This window comes from Arvicanthis niloticus, chromosome 17, assembly GCF_011762505.2.
Source record: "Arvicanthis niloticus isolate mArvNil1 chromosome 17, mArvNil1.pat.X, whole genome shotgun sequence".
NCBI classification, from domain to species: Eukaryota; Metazoa; Chordata; class Mammalia; order Rodentia; family Muridae; genus Arvicanthis; species Arvicanthis niloticus.
In genome coordinates, this window is record NC_047674.1 from 25380531 (window position 1) to 25392740 (window position 12210).

At 51.0% G+C, this 12210-nt stretch overlaps 1 protein-coding gene and 2 long non-coding RNA genes across 5 annotated transcripts in view; 1 reads left to right on the forward strand and 2 right to left on the reverse strand.

The window, feature by feature from the left end:
* Positions 1-1073: 1073 nt before the first annotated feature.
* On the reverse strand, positions 1074-6510 carry Pou3f3 (POU class 3 homeobox 3). Its single transcript, XM_076914952.1, has one exon. It carries the CDS (start codon positions 6477-6479, stop codon positions 4986-4988), a length of 1494 nt encoding a protein of 497 aa, XP_076771067.1. The 5' UTR covers positions 6480-6510; the 3' UTR covers positions 1074-4985.
* Positions 6511-6691: 181 nt separating this feature from the next.
* On the reverse strand, positions 6692-8762 carry LOC143434833 (uncharacterized). The gene is made up of 3 exons (XR_013104639.1): positions 8432-8762; positions 8168-8227; positions 6692-7541 (listed from the first exon to the last, which is right to left on the reverse strand). It is a non-coding gene; the product is annotated as an uncharacterized LOC143434833 (long non-coding RNA).
* Positions 8763-8767: 5 nt separating this feature from the next.
* Positions 8768-12210, forward strand: part of LOC117722599 (uncharacterized) — a 44490-nt gene continuing 41047 nt past the window's right edge. For 2 of the 3 annotated variants that reach the window (XR_013104635.1, XR_013104636.1), the window contains exon 1: positions 8768-8889. This is a non-coding gene — a long non-coding RNA (uncharacterized LOC117722599). Of the gene's footprint in view, positions 8890-10479; positions 10683-12210 lie in introns of those variants that run through there. The other variant, XR_013104634.1, reaches the window with a different exon arrangement.

Here is a 12210-nt window from a genome sequence, read left to right on the forward strand (position 1 = left end):
CAGCCAGGAGGTCACATGGATGACCTTCAGGCCCTGGGACTAGGAGTCCCGAGGAATTGAAATGGCCATCCAAGCAAAGCAGCTGAAAGCAAAGAGAGCTGGCTGGTCCAGGGAAGCAGGGGGCCCTCGGCTCTCTCACGCACCACTGCTAACAACAACACCTGCACTGATTACTTCTGTCCTCTGCGGCGGGACCTGGAGGGGGGGGGGGGGTGTCCTTCCAGTCTCAGTCGCTTTAAAAGGGTCTAAACATTTTTGTTGTTGCTGTTACTCCTAACACTACTCTTTTCACTGTATCACCTGAAAGATGTCACTGAAAGACTTGAACTCCCAGGGGCCCTTCCCTTCTTCCCCAGCACAGAAACACAAGCACAGCCAGATAAGGTTTTTTTTGTGTGTGTGCATTGACGCATCTGTTCTAAGATCCATAGAGCCGGCCGCGTGCATTTCTGGAAAGAACAAGGTTCTTTAACATCTTTCCATCTTAACGGTGAGAAAAAGCAGGCCCGCATAATAACTAGTTTCAAGCCTATATCTAGTGCCAGAACCTGTTGCATTTAGTTTACAGTTGATTAATTACCCTGGAACTTGGGCAAACTAAACTCCGTGTGGAGAGAATATTTCTTTCTTTAATTTAGTTCTGTAAGTTACAAGTTATTGTAGGCTCTTACTCTATTTACATACAAATTGGTGCATATATGCCCATCTCTTTAAATGCATTTTGTATAGATATATAAAAGTGTCATTTTGATTTAGCTTGAAGAGGTTGATCATTTATTATAAAAATAAACGAATAAATACAACAATATATTGTTGCTTCCAACAGGATAAATACTTTACAAATATATAATTTAAAAAACAAATTTAATTGTTAAAATTATTTAAAATATTACACTTATTGATAAAACTATGAATAGCATATACTGCATTTGATATAAGAACCAATTATTCTCTGAATGTTGAAAACCACTCATACAAAACCAGATCATGAGCATGATAGTGAGTAAACACTGGAGGCCAGGAGGAAGCAGAGGGAATCTCTAAGATCAATAATGGAGAGTTCTATTTTGAGAGAGAGAGAGAGAGAGAGAGAGAGAGAGAGAGAGAGAGAGAGAGAACCCTTGGCTAATACTAAGGGGGTAAAACACAGAGCAACAACAGCAAAGTGACTAATATTTTAAATACACCTTGAATTATTTATTGTACAGACTTGTCAGGGGAAGGTGATGGGGTAGATGGTGGCTCAAGACTCACACTCTACTGTAAACTATACGTGGGCCTAGTTTGAAAGTAGCTAAGCTGATGGACCAGAACTTTGTCACTTTCCTTTGAGTTGGAAGGGGAGGAGGGGGCGGGCTGAAATGGAGGAAACAAATGGGCAGTTTACTAAGCACAAGACATTTGTGCTGCATAAGAACACAATGACCAAATTCATTTAAAAAAAAAAAAGACCTGGTGATATACAACAATATTTTCATTATTTACATGTGTAACAATATGAGCCTTAGCACAAAACCTCTCATATCTTCTCTGCTGTGTTTCAATCATGAATTCAATTTTGTAAATACATTCAAAGAATTGACTTTAAAACAAAAAAGTGCAAGCATCAGCTTACTTTACAAAACACACAATGACAAGCAAAACCGCTTGGTTCGCCCAGCTTCTTCAGTCAAAACTTACTCTGCTACCCAGAAATCAGGCCTTCTTCCAAAATAACCAGCAAAGGTTGCTTTTTTAATAGAAGACAGTGTAAAATCTAACATAAGCTCTTTTGTCATGAGCTAAATCAAGTAAGCAAATACCTTCTGACATTTAAAATAGACCCATTCCCTACCCAATCAGGCACCACTATTCCAGCAGGAAAACAAAACATCAAACAAACAAAAAATAAAAACCTCACCCCTAAACAAACAAACAACAAAACAAAACAAAACCACCCCCCCCCCCCAAAAAAAAACCACCAAGATCCCTTTCACATGCCAGTGGTGTGTACAATTTACAAACAATCTGGCCCATTCCTAGCTTCTAGCAAGGCCTTCTTGGCTTACCCTCAGAGTCCTTCAAACAACAACAAAACCAACAAAAACAAACAAACAAAAAGATGATGACCCTCACTCTACTCCCAAATCCAGGCAGTGTGATAACAATAACAGGGGAAGCAGAAAACAAGAGCAACGAAAAAAAATAGAATGTGGTTTCTTATCTTCACCTTCACGTCTGTTTAATAAATATGGCCTTTTTGAGATTTCATGAATCAGAATGGTGGTGATTTTTACTACAATTTGGTGTCTAAAATAATGCAACTCAAATACATGGCCATCTGGCTGGGCTCGATTTGTGCTATTGGGTCTGTCTGGGAGAAATAACTATTCCTTGTCCTCATAGTTTCCCAGAATTTTTTTAACCCTTGAATCTATATTGGGGGAGAGGGGAGCTGGTGAGGTAACAAAATTAGGCAAAAGGTGAATGGTAGCTGAGATTGGGGGAAACTCCTGTGTAAATCATTGTTTTTCCACTTAAATTCTTAAAAAAACAAATACAGACAATACAAGGACTCAACCAATCAGAACCTCTCTCCTCTTTACCACTTACAACCTGAGGTGTTGTATTTCCATCTTGTAAATATTGATGTATTAACTTGATAAATGTGACTGTCCTGCAGGGTCTTATCTAAAATGTGGCCTAAATAACTAAAGCCTCAGCATTGATAAAGAAGATGAAGAATTGTTATGTTTCTGAAGGATCAAACCAGAGAAATGGGCAGCCTCGAGTCTGAGCTGGGAACAATCTCAGGACAGAGCAAAGCAGGGCTCAGAACCATCTTCTTTCACGAAAGAAATATAAGAAAGAAAAGCAAATATAGGCTTAATAATTGGAATTTAATCACACAGAGGTATCAATGGGGAGTAATTTTGATATCAAAATACTTAATGAACTTATAAGCTATCCTTCGCAACTATTGATCCACAAAGAAAAAAGAAAGAAGAAAAAGAAAAGAAGAAAAGAAGAAAAAACCCAGGGATATATTGGAAGGCAGAAAGATAAAAAAGAGAGGCTAACCTAAGAGCAACTGTATTTGCCACGACTGGTGGGCATATTTTCACTGGTGATATAGCAAAAACACAGGTAGTTTCAAGGAAATGGCTAGCATCTATAGATAACTCAGCAAAAACACTAGAGACACCCATTGAAACTGAGGGTAAAGAGAATATTGTGAAATTGATGGATCAACAAGGAGTGAATAACCACTATTGTTAAAGCATGGATAGTTTAGCAACCCTAGCCTGTTCTGGAGGTTTCAAACATACCTTTTTGCATGGGGAAGCTCCGCTCTCTTAATGCTATGACTTAAGGATCTGCATTAGTAAAAAAATATTTTCTAGACAACTCTTTCCTTCCCACACAGTGTTTATGCATCAGACACAGACCATTTCATTCTAACAAATTTATTTTCTCAATCAGCTCTTACGGAATCACTACTCAAATTAAATTACAATCAAATGATCACATCAAAAGATACCCTTATTACCTAACAACTGTCCATATTTTCATTTCATTTTGATTTGTGCTCGTCTGAAAAAAACACGTAATACAAGATCTGGGGAAAAATAAATTACCGTTTTGCAGCAGTTCATAAGTATTTTGAATAAAATATTAAAAGAAGTCATTTAATGAAAATATAAAGCAAATATTTTTAGATCAACAACGGATCTAACGATTCTATATTGCCGTCATTTGAAAAGTCTGTTTATTAAAACCTACCAAAAACACTGCTTGGAAATGGCAGTATTACATAATCACATCCGCAGCACCCATTCAATCAAAGTTGGCAACGGATTGAGGGCAGAAGTCAAGGGAAGTGCGCGGTTGGTGCTGTCTTTCCACACCTTTTTATCGGAGTCAGTCCAGAAATAAAAAATAAAAAATGTTAATAAAAAAAATATTAGCGGCGGAATCTTTAGGCATGGTCCACCCCGAGCGGCAGTCGGCAAAGCCCGGGTTTCGGTGGTGGAGGCCTGGCCCTTCTGGGCGGTCTCAAAGGCTGGGCCCTGGCCCCCGCTGTTGTGCCCTCTCCGCTAGCGGATTGTGGCTGGACATACCTACCCTTCAGCCTCACCTAGCCTTGGCTCTTTCGCGATGATTTTATTTCCAAGTTTACTGCGAGGATGCTTTCTTTTGGCTTTCTTGTTCAGTCACTGAACTTCAGAAGCTGTGAATCTTTTCCCCCAGACTCTGTTTCTCCTTTCTTCCCATTTCTTAGTTGTTGATTTATTTGTTCCCCAAAGACTTGAATATGGCCAAGAAAAACACTGTCCAGGAGCAGTCAGACCTGCAGGAAACCTGGTGTGTCTTTCTTTCCAGGTCGCTCCCAATAAAGAAAGTTTCCATGGATCTTTTAGGCAGCCCTTTTGGAAGAAGTGGAAGAAAGGGGAGGGGTCTCTCTCTTATCTCAGAGGCAGGTGCTCTCCACTGACGCCATGCAGGACATCTCGGTGTGGACAGTACCTCAAGTGTGCAGTTTCGGTGCGTTCAAAACAGAAACAAAACACCACCACAGTATAAACGAGATGTCCCTGTCGCCCCCTTTTCCTCTTCCGGTTTTGTTTGTTATATATGCATATAAAACAGTCTTGGTATTTATTATGTTTAAAAATTTTTTTTGGTCCCTCCTTCCTTGGACTTCAGAAAGAGTCTCATCGGTCTCCAGCTGTTCTTCCCCCTCCTAGGGCCGTGGCACGCCTGTCTTTGGGCGGAGGGGAGGAGGCCTAGACGCCCTGGCACTGGCCAGGTGCTGGGTCTGCGCGGCGGCGGCGGCGGCGGCAGCGGCGGCGGCGGCGGCGGCAGCGGCGGCAGCGCAGCGGCAGCAGCAGCGGTGGTTCTCGGCGGTGGCTCGGAGACGGCGGCGGCGGCGACCATGGCGGTGCTGACGGCGGCTGCGGAGATGGTGGCGGCGGCGGCCCTCTTCGCGCTGCGCGCCCTGGCATTCACTGCACGCTGGTCTGCAGCCCGTGGTGCGGTGGCGGTGTGTCAGCGCTCACGGTACCCACCTGCGAGTAGACGTCGTCCGGCGTCTGCTGCTGGATGCCAGGGGGCGTCATGCGTTTTTCCTTTTGGCGTCGGTTGCAGAACCAGACCCGCACGACCTCCTTTTCCAGCTGCAGGCTGTCGGCCAAGTTGGTGATCTCCTGCGCCGAGGGTTTAGGGCACTTGAGGAAGTGGCTCTCCAGCGCGCCTTTGACGCTAACCTCGATGGAGGTCCGCTTCTTGCGCTTGCGGCCCTGCGCTGCGATCTTGTCGATGCTGGTGGGGCTGCCGGTGCTGGAGTCAGCCTCCTCCAGCCACTTGTTCAGTAGCGGCTTGAGCTTGCACATGTTCTTGAAACTGAGCTGCAGGGCCTCGAAGCGGCAGATGGTGGTCTGCGAGAACACGTTGCCATAGAGCGTGCCCAGAGCCAGCCCCACGTCCGCCTGGGTGAAGCCCAGCTTGATGCGCCGCTGCTTGAACTGCTTAGCGAACTGCTCCAGGTCGTCAGACGTCGGCGTATCCTCGTCCGAGTGCGGGTCGTGGCTGTTGAGTCCTGGCCCCGCGCCGCCACCTCCGTGATGCGGGGGTCCCTGCGCGTGGTGCGGGTGCGGCGGGTGCGGGTGCGCGTGGTGGTGATGGTGGTGATGATGTTCCGCCAGCTCGGGCGTGTCCCCGCGCACTAGCCCGGGGTGGACCAGACTCTGGGCTCCACCGCCCGCTCCACCGCCGCCACCGCCGGGCCCCGGGGGCGCGCTCAGCATACCGTTCACCGTGAAGCCTCCGGGCTGCGAGTACAGCAGACTCTGCGGCGGCGGCTGCTGGCCGCCCGCCATGGACGGGAGGTGAGCGGCGGCAGCGGCGGCGGCGGCGGCAGCGGCAGCGGCAGCTGCGGCTCCCCAGCCCCCTGGGTGTCCCTGGTGAGGGGGCGGCGGCGGGGGTCCAAGGTGCGGCGGTCCGCGGTGGTGCAGCGCGGTGCCGGCGTGCAGGTCTTCGCGTCCAGCGCCTCCCTTCACGTCGGGGCCCTGCGGCGGTGGCGGCGGCGGCTGTGGCGGCTGCTGGGGGCTGCCGGCCATGCCCACCGCGCTGCCCGACCACGGTGAGCTGGCTTCCACGGCGGCGGCGGCAGCAGCGGCGGCAGCAGCGGCAGCGTGGGGCAGGGCGGTGACCCACTGGTGCGCGTGGCTCAGCATATGGCCGCCGTTGCTGGCGGCCATGGCCCCCTGCATGAAGTCGCTCTGGACCATCTTGACCGAGGACGGGTCCCCCCGGTAGGCGCCTGAGGTCACGGCGGCGCTTCCCGGCTGCATGCCACCGCCGCCGCCCCCCGCCCCGCCGCCGCCGCCGCCGCCGCCCCCTCCGCCGCCGCCCGCCCCAGCCGCGTCCGAGTGCACAATGGAGCCGGCCGTGAGCAGGCTGTTCCCCGGCAGGTAGGGGTTAGAAGCCGCCGTGGCCATGCCGCTCCGCTCCCGCCACCCCACCGCCGCCACCACCGCCGCCGCCGCAGCAGCAGCCGCGGCCGCCGCCGCCGCCGCCGCCGCCGCGCCCCCCCGCCTCCCGCCTCCTCCCCCCGCTCCTCCTCCCCCGCCCCGGGTCCCCGCCGGCCCCGCCGCCTTCTCCGCCGCCTCCTCCTCCGCCGCCTCCGCCCCCGCCGCCGCCGCCGCCGCCGCCGCGGCCCGGGGCTGCAGCTGCAAGGCCGCTTGGCAGGGCGCGGGGGTCGCCGGCTGGCCTCGGTCAGCAGCAGCAGCCGCCGCTGCAGCAGGAGCAGCGCCCTGTGGATGGGGGATCGCTTCTCCCGGCGAGCTCCGTGGCCAGCCCCTTCAGGGGGGGTCGTGGTCTCCCCCCTGGCCCGGAGCAATCGGCTGGCTCCAGAGAGGCTCGCCCACTGGGGCGGGGACCCGTACTTCGGGCGCTCTCTCCGGGAGCAGGGGCTCCGCTGCTCCTCTTGTCCTCGGGCGGGTGCGGACTCTGCCCCGGCACAGGGCTCTGTCCACCTGCTAAGCGAAGGTTTCACGGGAGACAACAAAGGACGAAGCGGTTCCTTTCTTCCTTGGCCAAATTGTGGGTGGCCAGCAATCCGGCCGCTCCTTGTTGGTCCGCTGTCTTCCCTGATCTTCAGCAGCACATATTACTGTTTCCCCTTACTATAGTAAAACTTTTCCGGTCCTTACAGGCGTGGTGATGCTGGCGGCTCCGGTCTGCGGAGTGGGGAGGCTGGCTCCTGTTCTCCCCCTCTGGTTCTCTCCTTTCAAGTTTTGTTTTGTCCTAGGAAAACTTCTTGCGATGGTGCATTTCTCTGAAGTTGTTATTGCTGGAGCTCTTGGACGCCTCTGAAACAAGAGTCCCTTTTCATTTTCCTCACAACACTCACAGTCTGGTGCGACATCTTTCCTTTTGGGTAGAAATTAGGAAACAAATATAACAAGGCAAAAATTGAACAGGAAAAAAAATGTCGAATTGTTCTGTTACCTTGTTGCCGAAGGTTGGGGTTGATGTTTTATTTTTTCCCCGGCAGTTGTCTGGAGAAGGAGGAGGAAGAAGAGTGCATTGGTGGAGGTGGAGATGTGTGTGTGTGCATACAGGGGATCCTTGATACACAACCAACTCCTGTGGGCACGTTGTACCGCTCCTATAGTACCCGACGGCGGGCGCAGGAGCAGGCGTGCCGGGGCAGAGTTGCAGCCGGAGCTAGCTCTGCGCCCGGGTTCTCTCTCTTTCTCTCTGTCTCACTTTCCCTCTCTCTCTCTCTCCCTCTCTCGAGCGCCCGCTCCCGCTAGGATCTGACAGTTCGCTCTCCGTCCCTCCCTCTCAGAGCAGGGACTGTCGAATGTTTACCCTCCGCCGCAAGCGCGCACCCACCACCACACTTTCCCAAATACAAGGAAGTCGAGCACCAGGGCCCCTGCTGATTGGCTACCCGCTGGGTGATTGGCAGGCCTAGAATGACTGGCTTAGGACGCCTGGCCCCCCTTCCGGCCGTTCCGATTGGTTGCTTTTTAATTTAGGCAGAGCGTCGTAGAAGCTGGAAATCTGTCGTCCCCCCCCCCAGCCTCCCTCCTCCGCGCCACTTTCCCCTCCACGCCCCTCCCCCTCCGCCCCCTTCGTCGTCCCCCCCCTCCGCTCCACCCCTTCGCCACATCTTAACTCTTAGTGTCCGGCCCAAACGTCTGCGTTCCCTTGGCGGCTCCCAGCGTCCGCGATTGGTCTGGGGGGGGGTAGTGGTGGAGGGAGGGGGGAGATATGGAAGAGAAAAGGAGGGGGCGGGGAGAAGAGGGACCAGAAGGAAAATGAAGAGGGGGGAAAATAATGAAAAATAGCAGCCTACCCGTTCTACCTAGTGGGTCGCACCCCAACCCCACGCGAGAGATTTGTAAAGCGCGCGCCGCGGATGTACAGTTCAAGCTAATACCTATAGACAGATGTGTCCCCACTGGTTTCAAAGTTTCCTCTTCCCTTCACGCCCGGGCCCCCATCTCCGTCCTGCGGGAGGTGGAAAAGGAAGGCTTGCCTCGCGCAGAGCTCCTGTGGCCAAGCTTCTTGGAAATCCGCCACTGCAACTTTGTGCAGCCCCGGCGCGCCGGCGGCGACCCTCTTTGTTTAAGTTCTCGGATGCCATCAGCTGGGAAACCTGCAGCCCTGTACCAGCGCGGGGCCCGCGCGTGCGAGACGGACCGCTTGCTGCGGCTGCTCGCTCTCCCCCCACCCCTCTCCCTCTCTCCTTCTCCCTCCTTTCCTCCCTCCCACCCACCCTCCTCTGGGATTCTTGCAAGTATCATGCGTGCCCTTGTGAGTTTGGAGGGTGCCGGTCAACGAAGCCACGCGAGGTATTTGAAAGGCAATCAGCCCGACCGTCCCCCTAGATTCATCGTAAGTGTATTCGATCCCAATGCCTTTAAAATGCAGTGTCTGCCTCAGCTCGCCTAGAGGGCCGAGGGCCGCTAGCTGCCTCCACCCCCCCACCCCTCACCGCTGACTCTGTGTGTGTGTGTGTGTGTGTGTGTGTGTGTGTGTGTGCGTGAGTGAGTGCGTGTGTGTGTTCATTGGTGGGGTTTTTACTCTCTTGCTATTCTTGGGCATGGGGGCGCTTTATTTTCCCCTTTCTTTGGGTCTCAGGTTTGCGAGGTGGCTGTGACCGCTGGCGACAAGTGCCTTCTCAGCCGCAACCCAGCTGAAAGAGTTAAGGGGACGGGGACGGGGGGGGGGGGGGGAAGAGAAGTGCGCCCGGTAGGCGGGAGAAGAGGGGGTGGGGTGGGGTGTGTGTGTGTGGGGGGACGCGGCCAAGCGGAAACGCCGCACAGAGGAACCTCAGCGAACCAAGAAAAAAGAGAAAGTGGCAAGGAAAACAAGGGCAAATTAAATCCTCCTTGGGGATTTCCAATGAACTAACCCAATTCGGACATTCAATAAATACACGACTCTTAATGAGTGTGCGTGTGCTTGCACCCCGCACCCTCAGCTGCAGGGCACCGGCCTGCAGTCTACAGTCCCCAGCCCAAGCAGCAGCAGAGAACGTAACCCGGCGGCCGGTGTGCTCCGAATGTAAAGAACTGGCCTGCCTTCTCCGCGATGCATAATTCCTCTAGTGAGCTCACTTAGGTGAACTCACTTACAGAGGGAGCTCTCCAGCTCGGCAGCAGCCTCCTAGCCCTCTGCGTGATCTCGAGATTAACTGTGGACGCGGAGCATTTATGTAGGATCGAGTCCAGCTCCTGCTTGCCGGGTGAAAAGATACCATCGTAGGAACAGATCTAAAAAGCAGCAGTAATCAAAGCCCCAAACAGAACGGATTCCCCCTCCCTTCCAAAAGGTTCCTTTTTATATTTATATATGCGTATATGTATATATAAAAGATGGAACACAGATTTCATTGAATAAATCTGAGATCTCCAGGTGCAGACGTTTGAATAGTCGGTGCCAGCACCCCGTGTTTTCCTTTCCTGCCGATTTTGCTTGGATCCGGCTCAAAAACCGAAAGAGTCTCGTGGTTTTGTTTACACTGAATGGGGAGGATAGGAACAGAGCCACGGGGCCGCCTTTCATTAATATACAGTGAGGATTTTGTCTAAATTACTGCTATGAGTTTCACAGTACACGCTTTCAAAAGCCGTCTCAGGTGGCCTGATGAAACGGGATAGCGCCTCTGCAAACAGATCCACTTTCTCTCTTTGCAAGGAGGGTGTGCACGTTCGGGAAGCCCCCCAAACACTGTGCTCCTCAATAACAGAAACGCACTTCTGTTCCCAGGTCTGTCCCCTTCTTCCCTCCCCCCCCCACGTACTTAGTTCTCAAATCGCTCCCCAGCTTCCCCCCCACTCCCGCCCCACCCCATCCGCCCCCTCCCTCTGCAGAGTGTGATTGTTTTGTCTGGAAAAAAAAATCCAAAGTATATAACAAGGGGAGAACAGTTAGTGCTGATTTTCATTTGCATACATTTTCATATATTTTGGTGAAAATAATAGACGAGTGAGAACCGGGCTTAGAGGAGTCAGTGTAAAGGGAAGGCTAAGGATGCCTCCTCGGCTCTGGAGAGTAGAGAATACGCCGTCTCCTCTACCCCTCCAGGCACCTTATTTAAAAAAACAAAAAAACAAAAAACAAAAAACAACAAAAAAATCAACCACCACCTTTTATTTAAAAGTCTAACCTTGGGAATTTGCTGGGTAAGTGTTTTTCGTTGTTGTTCTGTTTGTTTGCTTTTTCTTTCTCTGCTTCTTCCTTTTCCTTCCTTTCTGGTGTATTTGTTTATGTTCTTGAAGGTTTGGAAGCTTTATTTTCATTGCTTGGGGAGTAGAGGGGAAGGAAAAGCGTGTCGGAGGGACTGAGTAAAACAGGTCTGACGTTGCTAAAATAATACATAAAAAGATGGACTGATTCCAATGGGCCTCACAGTGAGAGCTTTACCCTTCAGAGAGAGAGAGAGAGAGAGAGAGAGAGAGAGAGAGAGAGAGAGAGAGAGAGAGAGAGAGAGAGAGAGAGAGAGAGAGAGAGAGAGAGAGAGACAGAGAGAGACAGAGAGAGAGAGAGAGACAGAGAGAGAGACAGAGAGAGAGACAGAGACAGAGGTGTCTATTAATTTTAATTGTTGATCATGGGAGGGGTAAACCCTAGAAACGAGTTGCCTACTAAACATGTAGTATATAAATATTTCTTATTTGGAATTTTCCCCCAGAGAATCAGGGCTGAAGAGGGAGAAGCCTGGCCTGTCGTTGGTGGGGGTGATTGAACTGTGAGTCTGCCCAGATTAGGACTCGGGGCTGTAGGATCCAATGAGGAGGGGAGGGGGCTGGCAACCAGAGGGCAGAGGGCTAGAGACAAGGAAGGGTGGTGAGGGAGAAGAGGCAGGAAGTCAATGTCCCCCTGGTTAAAGCTGCAACTGGGGAGCAGGCGGTGTGCTGCAGTTCCTGGCTCAGTAGTGAAAAGCCATCAGAAAGAAGGTGATCAATCAAAACTAACCAGGACATCCCGGCTCTCCACTCCCTAAGGACTCTGGAGCTTCAGCATAGAGTACCAGATTTTCCATGTTTTCTATTTCTGACAGTCAGATCTATCCCTCCTTATCCCTATCCCAGGCTTTCATAAAATTTAAGGGTGTACTTAGTTAAATAAATATGGCCGAAAGAAATAGCTATGCAAGTCCAGGCCAGTGTGATTATCTTACTTCAGTGAAATTAGTCTGGGGATGATTTTTTAAAAGCTTCTTGGATTTGTTCTTTTGAAGAAATCCACATTGGGGGGGGGGGTGTCAAATGTCTGAAATTATACTGCACTTTTGTATACAGAACACCTTGCAATTTTGAATTGGTAATTTATTTGGAAACAGTTGATGCTAAATCAATGCAGTGGTTTGTAATGAGAGAGGAAGAGGTGTCAGTTGGGGAGGGGCTCAGAATCACCAGGTTTCCTCCCCTTGTTTACAGCCTTGCCTCTGACTGGGGTTAACTCTGTCTGCTCCATTGGACCAGATGCCACATAGAACTGCTCCCTGAAGATCATTTGTTTCCTTGATGGGGAACATTTCTGAGCGGAGCATATTGGTTGCCATAGAGAAAGAAATAAAAGGAAGAACACTAGTCACATTAAGCTATATGTTTGTGCACTGGGCTTTAGATAAAAGGACTTGATTCAGCCAAAGAGGAGAAGCCAAACTAGAGATTCCTAGGACCACTAAAACTAGCTTTATTTTGTTTT

Bases quoted from the DNA above. Each gene is read 5' to 3' on its own strand.
- Pou3f3 (XM_076914952.1), bottom strand. From the start codon at position 6,479: ATGGCCACGGCGGCTTCTAACCCCTACCTGCCGGGGAACAGCCTGCTC.